Source organism: Euleptes europaea, chromosome 5, assembly GCF_029931775.1.
Source record: "Euleptes europaea isolate rEulEur1 chromosome 5, rEulEur1.hap1, whole genome shotgun sequence".
In the NCBI taxonomy this organism is placed as follows: Eukaryota; Metazoa; Chordata; class Lepidosauria; order Squamata; family Sphaerodactylidae; genus Euleptes; species Euleptes europaea.
In genome coordinates this window covers 68,641,335-68,655,288 of record NC_079316.1, presented here as the reverse complement: position 1 = coordinate 68,655,288, position 13,954 = coordinate 68,641,335, and the positions used below count along the sequence as shown (strand labels likewise).

The following is a 13,954-nucleotide window of genomic DNA, read 5'->3' as shown; positions in this document are numbered from 1 at the left end:
GCCTACGTTAATATGCATTGGCTGAATCATCACTACTAAGAGCAATCCATGCATTTGCAGCCAATTATTCCATTGTCCTTTGATGCTACACAAACAATCTGAACGTTGTGTTAATTTAACAAAGCAGAAGGTATCCTGTGACAAAGAAAATGTAAGGTTCAATATTTGCCCCTCATCATCACCTTTCCTTAATGCATAAAACTGTACCCTGAGGTAAAGCCACTAAGGGATAGCTTGAAAGGTGCTCCTACAGTGGATAAAAATATGGTTTTTTAAACAGGTTCTACGTTTTACATCCATATTTTAGTACAGGGAAGAGAGGTAAATTAGGAAGTTGTATATAACTCGGGTTGGACCCTACCAGTTTTTCTGCTTGATCTTGCCCAATTCCCTTCCTCATTGCAGCCTGTCCTACATGGCTTTTTTCCATGCAGGTCCCAGTCCTTTCTCTTTGCCAGCAGAAAAACTGGTAGGTTTATATATCACAGCCTATAACTAAAAACATTGAAAAAACAACCTATAACTAAGAATACACTGAAGAGGACTCAATTTTGACTCGGGGGTAAGGAGCCATTGAATACATAAGAAAATGAAAGCTTCAAAAACGAATGCTTGTTAGGGAAAACCCAGAACAAATACTGTTGGAATTATTTTAATTATACTAGGAAAATACAGTATTAAAAATTTGGCATTGATTTTGTAAGAAAAAGATCATTTGAGTTTTGTGTTAGGTACAAGTCAGCGTTTATTGCCAAACATGTTATTATCTTTCTTATCAAACATTGTATTTCCAGAAAAACTATGCTATAGACAATCTGAATAATACGGTGTATGATCTAGCAGTAGTTTATTATCAGGAGGTTCTTGGTTCAAAGTAATGATACATTTGCACACAGTGGGGGAAATCAGAGGTTGACCACTGCAGTGGTAGTAACAGTGGGAGCAGCCAGTAGATAATGCATTGTATACATAAAATACACCAGAAGTATCACCTGAAACACTGCATTGGTTTTGTTCCTGAAACCTATACAAATTTACTTTGTTGGCCAATACAGCTCCATCGAACACATGGATAATTGGTCAAAAGTCTACAGTTTCCTGTACCAGCACAGAGAGAACAAAAACAGTCCACTGTTTGCTCTTAAGAGAAGACATGAAGTCCAGCTCATGTTTCTACTTAAGGGTCGATTTCATCAGGTATCACAGTTATCATAATGTCTTCGTTGCCCCTACGTACTACCATGTTGAGTGAATTTTCCTTCTTAATAATGTCACTGACATCATTGGCTGAGAGAATTGGTTTTCCATTGATGCTTATAATCACATCGTTTTCTTTCAGCCCTCCACTGAAATACAAGAGAGAAGAATGTTACCCCAGGAATAAGAATAAGACCTTTCTAGAACAACCCTCTTTAAGATGTGACACCCATAATCCTCCCCAATAACAGAACAGCACAGCATACTTTGCAAATTATGTGATGGAAATCATGGGATGCTATCTCTATGCTTGGTATAGGGAACTTACCACTATATATAAACCACACAAGGGCTGTCCCTTGGTAAAGAATGTATTGGGCCTCTTCCCTCTGTTTTAGCAAGCTTGGGGGGTCCATGTTTGGCCAATATTGTCTATGGTGATGAGTGCCAGGAACAAAAGAAGGAGGGAACTGGTACACTGCTAGCACCTCCATGTCTACACTGCAGAATTCAGAAGGGGATCAAATCCCCTCTAGGCCCTTTCAACCCATCATTCCAGATGTGCCTTTAATTAACAATGTCTTTATTCAACTGTGCAGTGTATGGCAAAATAAAGTTAAGCATGGATCGAATCCAAAGGCATGCATACACATGCTTTATGCACTCGTTCCCCCCACTCCACCCCCCGACCTTGCTTTTTGAAAGGCGCTATCTTTTCAGAACCCTGTTTTACTCTCAAAAGTGCAATGTGGCACACTTAACACTTTCTCTAGATCTTGAAAGCTACATACAGTATTTATTCAAATATAAGATGAGGTTTTTTTCCATGTATACCATAAAAAGGGGGGAGGGGTAAAATTAACATATAAGTAACAGCTACATCGAATATTTTTGTGTGTGTGTATGTAACATTTTTAAGGGGCTCGTCTTAAAATCAGGATAATCTTCCTTTTGGGTACATACCGACTTAGTGATACCCACTTCGCAGATGTTTCATATGCTATGCACTCCAAACAACAAAGAAATACACATGCAAGTCATTAATTCTGTATTTCAAAGTATGTTAGGATTGCTTATGCATAAGCATTTTGATCCTTCTTTTGTGGCCCCAACATGGAATCTCAAGTGTGTACAGCTTTGACTCCTCCTCGACTCTACAAGCCTTCACTTCCAGTAGAAAAATCCAAGCTAGACTTTTCAATACATTTACGCTGGCACTGAGGCAAATGTGGAGGATACAGCATTCATTCCTCTGTATCATCCTGTCCTGTCTTGCAGGCAAACCCTGCCTGTGAGTTATGGAAACGCTAACCCAGCTAATGGGATAAGACATGATTCAACCTCTAACCGTAATCCATTTATGCAACCACAAAGCAGTCACTGAATTCTCTCATGCAAAGAGAAATGACTTACACAAGCACATGCTTCCATCTAGATATTTTTTTTCAAAAGTGACTAAATCTTTAGAGGTTCTGTATTTTCTAATGCCCGAGGTGAGAAGGAAAAGTTATTTTCACTCTTTATCCATGAACATTCTTAGACAAATACATAGTAAACAGTACAACCGTGCAAATAAATAAACAAAAGGCTACAATAAATATATTAAATTACTGTTGAATATTGTGATGATGCTTTCAAACTACTTCCGTAACATATTTATTTACAATATTTATAAACCTGGCTTCTCGCCAACAACTGAAACCCCGAAGCAACAATGAAGGCTAGAATCCTCCCTTGAAAGAAATGAGCTTGGGGATGACGCCCGAATCCGAACACGTGCTTATGAGTCAACAGAAGAGCGCTCTAATTACCATGTGAGGCTTTTATGTCATATACTGCCCATCTCTGATAGGCCATTCCTTTCCCCTTTTTAAAGTGTGGAGTGGTTGATGGATAGCCAGTGGCTGTTAAATCTAGGGAAAGGAAAGGTAGGCCATTTCAGAGTCTCTGAGCGTAAGAAGCTGCATGCTGAAATAATGAACATCACAATCCTTAGTATTTTTTGAACTTTTACTTTCTAAACTTCAGGAAACTCCCAGTTATGATTCTCCAGATGACCTCTACATTTTCCATCTTGGCTAATTTTATTGCCACATATAGTCAAGCAGTACAACATGTAGCAACAGCGCCGGTAAGGCACACTTTCAATCCTCACCTTCACCTTGCACCATCCTTGATCAGAAAGAACCATATTGTCGCCACATGCATTTGAAACAGAATCCACCTTCTCAAGAGAAATTGCTTATGGGGCTTCTCGTTGTCTGGTGGTTCCCACCTTGAAACAGCTGCTGCTGGAGGGCCTGGATGGTGGGGTTATTTGCAAGCCTGCCTACACTGCAGGCCTTATGTCAGGGATGAAAGTAAAGGGCCCATCCTCCCCAATCAGAGTAAACTGGTCACAAAGGGATAGCAGTATATATTGTATTATTCTATGTGTTCATTTGGTTGGCTGGTGCACAGGGCATGCAGTAGTCATGTGGTTCTTTTGGTTGATGGCAGCTGCAAATGAGGCTCATAAGAACATAAGAAAGGCCCTGCTGGATCAGACCAAGGCCCATCAAGTCCAGCAGTCTGTTCACACAGTGGCCAAACAGGTGCCTCTAGGAAGCCCACAAACAAGATGACTGCAGCAGCACCATCCTGCCTGTGTTCCACAGCACCCAAGATAATAAACATGCTCCTCTGATACTAGAGAGAATAGGCATGCAGCATGACTGAGTGACCCTTAGGCTTTGGAGAGACGTATGTATTCTTCCCCATTTGCCTTTCAGAAGCCCTTAAGTGCCATTATTTACATTAAATGGATATGTGGTGTAGCGCTCATGTTGCTTTCGGGATGCCATATGATGAGGCTTAGCCAGCTTTGATGCCGTCCTGTTGCAGGAAGCTTGTTGCACGGCACAGTGACAGCAGTCGCTGCTGGATCCAGGTCTTGTCCTGTGCAACTGCAGGGTTCAGTTTCTGCTGGGATCTTTCCACCTACGCTTATACACATGCAAATATAGCCACTAAGAGGATTGCTCCGTTCGTTCCCATTCCCCTTCTGTGCTGCTGAGACTGGCCAAACAGCAAAGCTCCTCTTTATTGTCTTTCTATTAGGAAAGAGATTTATTGAAATAATGTGCAAGATGGTAACACCTTAGTTGACTTCTCCTTAAATAGCTTGATGAAAGGCCTATTAGGTGTTTATCCTTAAAATTATCAGTTGCAAGGTTTGTACAAGAAGATTCTTTTAACTTACGTTTCAGCTGGCGTGTCTGGAATAACTTCAATAATGTAGGCTCCAGAAATAATATCAGGGAAGTCACTATGGCGCTCCTTCAGTTCTTTAGCTTTGCTAGGGGGGAAACCCAAACAAACTTAATATCAAATAACCCTTCTGTCAGAATACTTTAAAATTAAAATAAGGGGGAAATATCCCGAGAATAAATCCAAAGGTCTTTCTTTTTATCTGTAGAAGTTTTGTTTTGTTTTGAAAGAAACATTTCTGTAAGAAAAACGTATGCTACTACCATTGAGGAAAAAGTACTGTTTTGGGCGAAAGTGGATCATCTTTGCTTTAACAATGTGGTTGTTTTGCAAATATTCTAAAAAATTCTAACTGAGAATTTCAAAGTTGATGGCTAGTACAAAAATATATTGTATTATTTTTACTGGCAGAATTAGCCAATTCTTTATATATCACTGAATAGCAGATTACATTGGAATTATAGTTATCTACAAGAGCACTTAGCAGTCTATGCAACTGCCAAATTGTAAAAAAAGAGGAAAAGACTGCACGTGCACATTAAAGTAAGCACTGACACAATGTTAGTTTGGATGTTAAACCAGAATGTAAAGGATTGGAGCCCTGACCTGGATGGCCCAGGCTAGCCCATTCTTGTCAGATCTTGGAAGCTAAACAGGGCCCCCGGTTAGTATCTGGATGGGAAACCACCAAGGAAGTCCAGGCTCACTACACAGAGACAGGCAATGGGTCTCTTGCCTTGAAAAACCCTACAGGATTGCCATAAATCAGCAACTTGATGGCACTTTACATCACCACCGAAGGATTGGGATTAGGCCCTCGGAACATCCTCCCACTATTCCTGGCTCTTAAGTGAATTATCCCTAGCCCATCTTTACCCTGAGTATTGAAAGACAGATTGGTAAATTCACCAAGTCTTCTGGTGTATTTACAGGATTACTGTAATGGGCAGCCATAGCAGGAAACCAAGACAAAAGGGAGGAGGGGGAGGGACAGAAGGCGGATCAGATAAATGGTAAGCAAAGGGAAGAGCTGGAGCAGGGCGAGACGGCACTGCCTGATTTTGATCCTTTAACCCTACTTTGCAATCCAGATGTAAGCTCTGCAACAGACCAGCATCTGTTGCAACTAGACATTACTCACCCCATATAACTAGTTAAGACTGAAACCTAAAGCTAGGCATCACTATTCTGCTGAAAACACCACATGCTAACTATGGCTGCATTCCAGACATCACACCAAACTGCAGTTTAACTGCGACTGGGCATGAAGGTAGTTTATTGCCATGGTCATGTGCTCCCTTCACTCCTCACTCCCCATTGTGTGCAGAGTTTGAAGAAACACTTCCCAGCTTGATCAATTTCCAATTCACTATGACATCTGAATGCAGATAGTACACTTTTGGAAAAGAAGGTCCCTATAATGTGCCACTGTCAGAGGACTAAAAGATAAGCTAATGGTAGAAGTAATTTTAAATTTTACCTAGGAGTTAAAGACATCATTCGAATGCCAATGTATTTCTTTTTAGTTACAGTTTTTCCTGTTTGAAGAAGGGGGAAAAAGAGCAAATTTAATTTTGACAATCGATTCTCTCATTAACAGAGCTATTTAAAATGTTTCATAACATCAGGTGGTAGACATCTGGACTACTTCAGACTGCAGTGGGTTGTAATACTTGTTCCCCAGTGAAAATGCAGTAAGCCGCACTGGGGAGAAAGGCAACGTGCTAGTTTGTGGCATACGGGGAGTTGTTTCCACAGGAGTGCATTTAGGAACCCCACCTAAATTTGCTCAGACTAGATGCTACCAGTTCATAATGGTTACAACAAGCTCCTAATCTTCTGTTGTGATACAGAACAGTACCTTTAGATTGTCGGTCATGTGACTCAGTAAGGAATTTTTTGATTTTGTCTGACGGTATTGCAAAGGAGATTCCAGCTGTGACTTTCAAAGTATTGATACCAATTACTTCACCATCCTGCAAATAATGTGAAAAGTTCCATAAGTGTGAGCTGTATAAATAAACAGTGCAGTTCCTAATTTACTTTGGCATGTCAGAATAAAGGCACATGCAATCTCATGACGTATAGCCAATGTTTCTCAACTGATCATGAAGAGCATTCCTCTATAGATACAAAATCGGCTATATTCCTACTTTCAGGATGCATCAATAAACAGCTTCCTTCACTTGTCCTGAAACACCCTAATAACCACAGCAGGGAAAATTATACAATCCATGAGGGGCTGTAGCTCAGTAGTAGAGCATCTGGAGATGCCGGGGATTGAACCTGCATGCAGAAAGTCCCAGGTTCAATCCCCAGCATTTCCAGTTAAAGGGCTAGGCAAGTAGGTGATATAACTTGCCGGAAGTACTGAGTTCCAGTAATATGCCCTCTTATAAGGCTAACAGTTTACAAAATGCATTTAAAAATCTGAAGAATGTTACTGTTTGGAGAGAATATGAGCACATATACTATATATTATATTCACTCTGAACTATGCACATAGCAAACATTTTGATAGTTGAACTCCAAGAGCATCGCATGATTTAACAGTACTAGCATGAAAGAGTGATTAAAAGGGCACTGACATCTTTCCCCCTACAAACTCTATTAAGGCTGGGGAGAGAGGAAGTGAAAGGGCCCAGTAGTCTGCAATAGCCAAAACATCAAGTACAGCTATTAAAAGAAAATTCTTACCAGGTTCACTAAAGGTCCACCGGAGTTCCCGTACTGTAAATTTAAAGACAAATTACATTTGTAATCTTCCAAAAAAATTAAAAGTTTACATCCTGATAATGTCTGCAAAGGGGTTCCACAGCCATTCAACTATACCATTTAGAATAGAATCACAGAATCATAGAGTTGGAAGGTACCACCAGGGTCATCTAGTCCAACCCCCTGCACAATGCAGACAGGTGACTGTCAGAATCTGGACAGACTAACAGTGCATTCCTAAAAAGAATTACTCCAGTCTATGGCCATTCATTTCAATGGGCTTAGACTGGAGTAATTCTCTTTAGGACTGCACTGTAAATCTATTATAGTTTTTGTAATTTAGAATGCCCTGAACTTTTTACCTTCCTTAAAAGGCCCTCCCAGTGCTGTTAGCATATAAAAATTGATCAGTGCACAGCACTATGGAATAAACGGCAGGCTCTTCTGAACCATCTCATGAGAGGGAGAGCTCTAACAGGCTGCCAAGACCTAGGAGAAGAGTAGGAAGACAGTTCAAACAAGGCTAACTTGAGAGGTCGGCCAGTGCAAACCAGACAAAATACTAGAGCAGCCAAAATAAAGCTTTCTTGTGTGGAGGTACTTAAATCAAAGGAATTCTGTTTTGTGACTGAAGCAGTCTACAAAGCAGCAAAGACCTCTTACCTATTATTATTTTATAGAGAGACAAATATATTTCTGACAAAGCTTTGATGTATGTCCCTCCATATTTGTATTATTAGAAACGTTTCTTGCTCAGTCTGTTCCTGCCCCCATGGCTGTTAGACTCTGATTATTTAATTTCCTGACTTCACTGCTTAAGATTATGAAAATATCTCTTTGTCTACTGGCTGTCAACTTACAGGAAATTAGCACAATTCTCTGAAAAATTAGACTTCATTAATTATCTGCTCCTTGAGGTTAATAGCAGGAGCACTATAAAATTACATCTTTACCCTGGCTCAAAACAAAAAGAAGCTTTCCTTAAAAAAAACCACACACAGAGAACACAACATCCTCAACAAGTGTGTAATAGATCTTGAGAGATATCCAGATAATACATATGGGTGGTAAAGAGTAGAAGCACAATCTGTTGATGTAATATATTTTAGGGTCAAAAGCACAAATTTAAAAGAGTTTTGTGAAAAGCAACCCACATTGATAATTGCATCTGTTTGAATGTAGTCCATATCAGAATTTCTAAGTCCCAGTTCTTTGCCTCCTCGTTGGGTAGTGCTAACAATTCCAGTTGTCACTGTATTTTGAAGAGAAAAAGGACTTCCAATTGCAACCACAAATTCCCCAGGACGTAACTCTGAAGAACGTCCAAGGAGCAGAACCGGCAGCTTCCCCTGAAAACAAGAAGGTTGAAATCATTATAAGACAAAATACCGGAACTACAAACACACATGCAAGATTAGCAAAGGAATCAAGAGACAGGTGACTTCATTCTTCATTATTTAATATGAGTCCTTTTTCTAGGAGAAAGGTTGGTTTTAACTGCTGTGAATAATAAATAAAATACAAAATATAGAGTATAATTAGAATTCTTCTTCCGTGACTGTGTAGCTCTAAGAACTGTACATGATAATATGTATTTCGTATAAGTCATTTTGAAGCAAATGAATACTGTATTTTGTATCGTCCAAGATGTATATCTTACGGCTTCAGCATTGGACTGGTTTCCTGTAATAAATGAGAAGGGCAAAAAACGGAACACAGGTTGTTCCCACTGTGGTCACTCCACAATTACTTTGGGGCTTTGTTTTGATTATACACTCATTTTCCAACCTTCAGAAGTCATCTCACTTTCCCCTCGTGTTTTCTGGATGCTGTTTTACCCCAAGTTTAAAGTCTGCCTCAATCCCAAATCAAAAGCTGGTCCTGTGCATACTTTTTACTTCGGGTTTTTCTCCCTTCGCCCATCCTCATGTCTCCCTCCCACGTGTCCTTCCCCCTCATCCAACCCCTCCCCTCAAAGCCATTATCAAGTGCACCAGCGACAGAAACCATGAGGCTGATTATTTGGTCAATTTCACAGGAAGTGTGGATCAGTTTCAGATCAAACAGTTGAGAGAATGCTGAAATAATCACAAACAACCAGTGCAGTTGCTTTTGGTCAGTGTTCTTGGCAAGTTGGAACAGAGCCAGGCTTATTTGCTTCCCTCCCCATGAGACTGTTTATTTAGTCAGTTTCACAGCAAGTGTGGGTCAGTGTTTTCTACATGAAAGCCTTTTTCTGTTTGTTCGTTTGTTTGTTTGTTTGTTTGCAAGAGCAAGACCACGAAAACAAATTGGTTGGAGGGGGGATTATCCGGACCCTTCTCTGCTTTGGCTGTTAAATGGCCACCCAGTTCAGATCAAATGAAAGTGTCCCACTGCGGGGGCTGGTGATGTAGCCAATTATAAAACAACGTTTTCAGGGAACGTTTCACGCATCAGTTCAGAAGTTCCACATTTTTTCTGGGGATACATAAGTGATCACAAGGTACTCCTGGAATTTCTCCAGGGGGAAAAACCCTTGTGCATAGTGTTTTGAGAATTCAACTGCAAATACCATGCAGTTAAAGAGCAGGTGAACCAGCGGAAACAGACCATGCATAAATAGCCACACAAAAAGAAACATGTAAAGAAACCAAATAAGATCTAGAGTACTTGGGCACAGAGGACAACTGGTCATAGACTCTTCCCAGTAATGTGGCAATCTTACCAAGTGCCATGAGTAAAGCCTAGATGTCTCCAATGCAGATTTGTTAAGAGTGGGCAAGAAGAAAGTCTCCTGTGGCTCATGTTTTATGAACTGCCCTGCGGAGAGGTCCTGAACGCAAAGCACTGATACAGACCCTACAGCAATTATCTCAGTGTCAGTTTTGCCACTGAAATCTTGCAAGCAAACAGAATGGGCTGTACTGGTTATTTCGAAACTAGCTTCACATAAAGAACTTGCTAATGATCTCCCCCAATTCATATACACTTGGCAAAACAACCACCATCCACTTGTTCTGTGCACCTGCCCAATGACCCTTGACACAATTATTCCATACACATTTTCAGGTGGTAAGGCTGAACTTTGTGAACCTGCAATCAACCAGTTAACACTGTTTGGGAGAGTTGCCATCTGTCTATGATGGGGACATTCTGATGGCCTGTCCCTTCCTCAAATTACATCTCACTTACCCTTTCACCCTGTAACATGAAGGCAAAACACTTAGCGCCCATCAACAGAGACTGGACTTTTGAAGATGTCAGTGAACCAAACCACCCTGACAACCAATCTGGTACACAGCCCCTGTCTTTATGAGTTCACTTTATTAACACCATGTGTGAATTAGCATCACGGAACAAATTCCACAAACAGAACTTTCAAATCGCCTCAACTAAAACACAATGTTTTTCTGCGGCATCCTATCACATACTCAAGGGATATAAATGCATGCATGAACTAGTCGCTGCAACGCAAGTGCTAGCTAAAAATACATAGAAATGGGTCATCAGTACACAGTCAGTTCAGTGGCAACTGTAGCTTCCACAAAGAAGGAAGTTTCATGCAAAAATCAAAAACAGAAGCTGAAGCTATGGTAACCATCTAGAATTTTTTATCAAACAGAATTCATTCAGGGAAATATTCATGTAAGAATCATTCCATTGCTGCTGAATGACAAAACTCTCCATTAACAGTTTTGACTCAACGCCCTTTCATCCAGCTGTATTTCATTTTTCCCCAAGATGGGCACAGCATTTTAATCAGTCTGCCATCCCTGTAAGGCAGAAGACACTGAATGGAAACTTCTACAGCCAGTTAAGATAGCAAGAAGATGCTTTGAGGTGCCTGATGGACAAAATGAATCAGCTAATTGAGGTAATGAAGGAAACACAGTCTTGCTATTTTTATTGTTAAGTTTGATGATGTTAAATACACTCTTAGAAGATATATTCACAACTCAAAGTAGCAAATAACTTATCTTACTCTACAAACTTTTAAAATAGATGGCTACCTTTTCTAGAATATGTGGAGAAGGGGGCATGACGAAGTAAACATATGATTTGCATTTATTAAGTTCTGCTAAGTGAATACAACAAATGGTATGATTTCTGTAAAAAGCACCGACATATAATATTGGAACATATATTGGAACAATGTATAATATTGGAACATATATTGGAACCAAGTATTGGAACATATCTCGACTGTACAAGGATGTTTAACCTACTGTTGTTGTATTTTTATTTGTTATAAACTAAACTTAAAATAAAGAGTTATTTTTAAAAAGACACTCTTAGCATACCCCTTTTATTCTGCACTACATTTTTTGTCTTCAAGTATGGCCCTGACTAATATCAATAGTAGAAAAAACAAACCCTGGGTGAATAAAAGAAAGGGCAAATTAGGATGTTGTGCCAGACGCATGAGCTGTTTGAAGGAAATATAAATACAAAAAAAGCTTGTTTGCTTGTTCAGCAGCAGCCATGTCTGACTGCCAGCACTGCACGCAATCGCCATCTGCCAGTAGAGATGCTAGAGGAGGGGCACTTGCCCATCCTCCTTGCCTTTAGGCTCTCACAGCGGTCCTTTCCAGGGCTGTGCTCACTGATGCTGTGGAATAAACAAAAATGTAATACTAAATAATGCAGATGTGTGTAATACTTTATTAATAAAGTATGCGCATCTTTCACCCAAAGGACCCATTCCTCCCTTCATAGGTATAAAAAACCGTGGGTTATATTTCAATTCACCTTTAATGGAAACATCCTAAAACATGCTTCTTATTTGCACTCATTACAGAGCTGCCCAAACAGGGGGAAACAAACATTAGAAAAGAGAGACTGTAGCAACAAGCAAAATGTCTAAAATAATTGATAAGAGATTCCCCGAGGAAGAGAGGAAGCTTTCATAGCTGTATATTATTTTTGGCAAAAGAAAAGAGCTATATAACAAACTCCTGCTGAGTCATGCAATCAGTTGCAGTTCTGCTGATTCTTCAAGTCTGGGCTAGTATTGGTGAAATGTTAGTTCAAAGTCAAAACCGGTATGAGTTGGCTCAGGATCATCTCTGTGATTCAACAAGCCTTCTGGAAAGAGTTAGCCTTTTCTTTGTGGGGTTAAAACAAAATCAGCTGCAAAAATCCCTTCCTCAGCAGATGTTATAACACATGGTTTTGCAAAGCAAAATGTGTACTGTACTGAAAGTTTCCAGAAGAGACCAGGTTCTGCATTTTAACAACAAGCTTAAATACTCAAATGACCATATATGAGATCTTCATTGGCCGGTTTATTCCTTGATTAATATGGCAATAATCTACTTACGCAAGCTAAAGAGCTATTTCCTTTCCTTTTGTGGAAATCCAGCTGAGCTCAAAATCTGAGCCCAACTGGACAGATGTTGCAGGATCAGGAGCTTAGAGTGCTTTCAAACACAAGGTTTACAAGTGTTTGGCTGGTCTGTAATACAAATGTAAACTTGTATGTATGTGTGTGCCCTCAAGTCACAGCTGACTTATGGCAACCCCATAGGGTTTTCAAGGCAAGAGACGTCTGGAGGTGGTTTGCCATTTCTGCCTCTGCATGGGTTGAGAGAGTTCTGAGAGAACTGTGACTGGCTCAAGGTCACCCAGCAGGCCTCATGTGGAAGAGTGGGGAATCAAACCCAGCTCTCCATATTAGAGTCTGCCACTCTTAACCACTACACCACGCTGGCTCTTAATGTAAACTGACCAAAATGATAATTTACATAACAAATCTCTCTCTTCAATATTAACAACAATCAGACATTCACATCAATAACAAGAAAGATGAACTAAGCCTCATGTATGAAAAATGCTCTTTTAAAAGGCTGGTTTTGGGCATAAACTCAAAGACTGTCATATAAACTCAATGACTGACCTATATATAGAAGAACATGCTCTATGTCACTTGTGTGAGTAAATTAAAACGCAATCGTTGCTAGCCAGCAATACATATCTGTAGCAATGGGTTGATCAACCATTCTTAATTATTTGCACTACCAGCTATAACCTGTATGAGAAGACTGGAACACCTGAAATGAGTTTCGTCTTCAGTCCTCCTCCCTGATGGAAGTGTTGGGTGGGGGGGGGGGGAGAGAGGTCTGATTTACAAAAGTAATAAATACTGCCAAAGGTGACAGAAGTGACTCATCTATATGGTAACACAATGAGCACACAATGCCAATGCAGAGAACCAATGCAAAACAACAACAACAACACAGTTTGGCCAGTGTAACTCTTGATCCCGCAAGGGATGCACACCCAGAAACCTGTTTAAAAAGGCAAGAATCACCTTCCTGAATCAGGACAAAAGTGGTAAGCATTACTATAGGCAATTAATTTTGGTAAACAAGCTGAAGTAAAATGAAAGGACATGATCCCATCCCAACACAATGATCAACAGCGTGATTTTCTGAAACCAAAGCAAAAGCAAAATACCTCACAGGCCATCAAAATCCAGTTGTTACAACTCATGTAGAATTGATTGTCAGCTAACTATTACAGGCCAAGTTTACAGAATTTGAAATGACTGACAGCACAGGTGAGAAGCTGAACACTGTCTAAGAGAATCAAGAAAGACTCAATTAACTCCAAGCATTTACCTCTCCACTTCTTGCTGCGGAAACTGAATAATTAGTTTCAGGACTATCCTTATAGTAGGTAGCTCTAATCAGGATTTGTTTTTCATTTATTTTAACACATCACTCAGAATAGAAGGGGATTTATTTAAGAAGCTGTCTGTAAGACTTAGTCACTCTACAATTAAAATGCAAAACTTTATTGAAACATTGGA

The 13,954-nt window shown here is 39.9% G+C and overlaps 1 protein-coding gene across 1 annotated transcript in view; it reads right to left on the bottom strand.

Moving 5' to 3' along the window:
* Window positions 1-892: 892 nt before the first annotated feature.
* Window positions 893-13,954, bottom strand: part of HTRA1 (HtrA serine peptidase 1) — a 55,966-nt gene continuing 42,904 nt past the window's right edge. The window contains exons 4-9 of the mRNA XM_056850472.1: window positions 8,316-8,510; window positions 7,144-7,176; window positions 6,308-6,422; window positions 5,927-5,984; window positions 4,439-4,534; window positions 893-1,346 (exon numbers count right to left, since the gene is read on the bottom strand). Of these exons, the coding sequence (XP_056706450.1) occupies window positions 1,178-1,346; window positions 4,439-4,534; window positions 5,927-5,984; window positions 6,308-6,422; window positions 7,144-7,176; window positions 8,316-8,510 (666 nt within the window). The 3' untranslated portion in view covers window positions 893-1,177. The remainder of the gene's footprint in view (window positions 1,347-4,438; window positions 4,535-5,926; window positions 5,985-6,307; window positions 6,423-7,143; window positions 7,177-8,315; window positions 8,511-13,954) is intronic.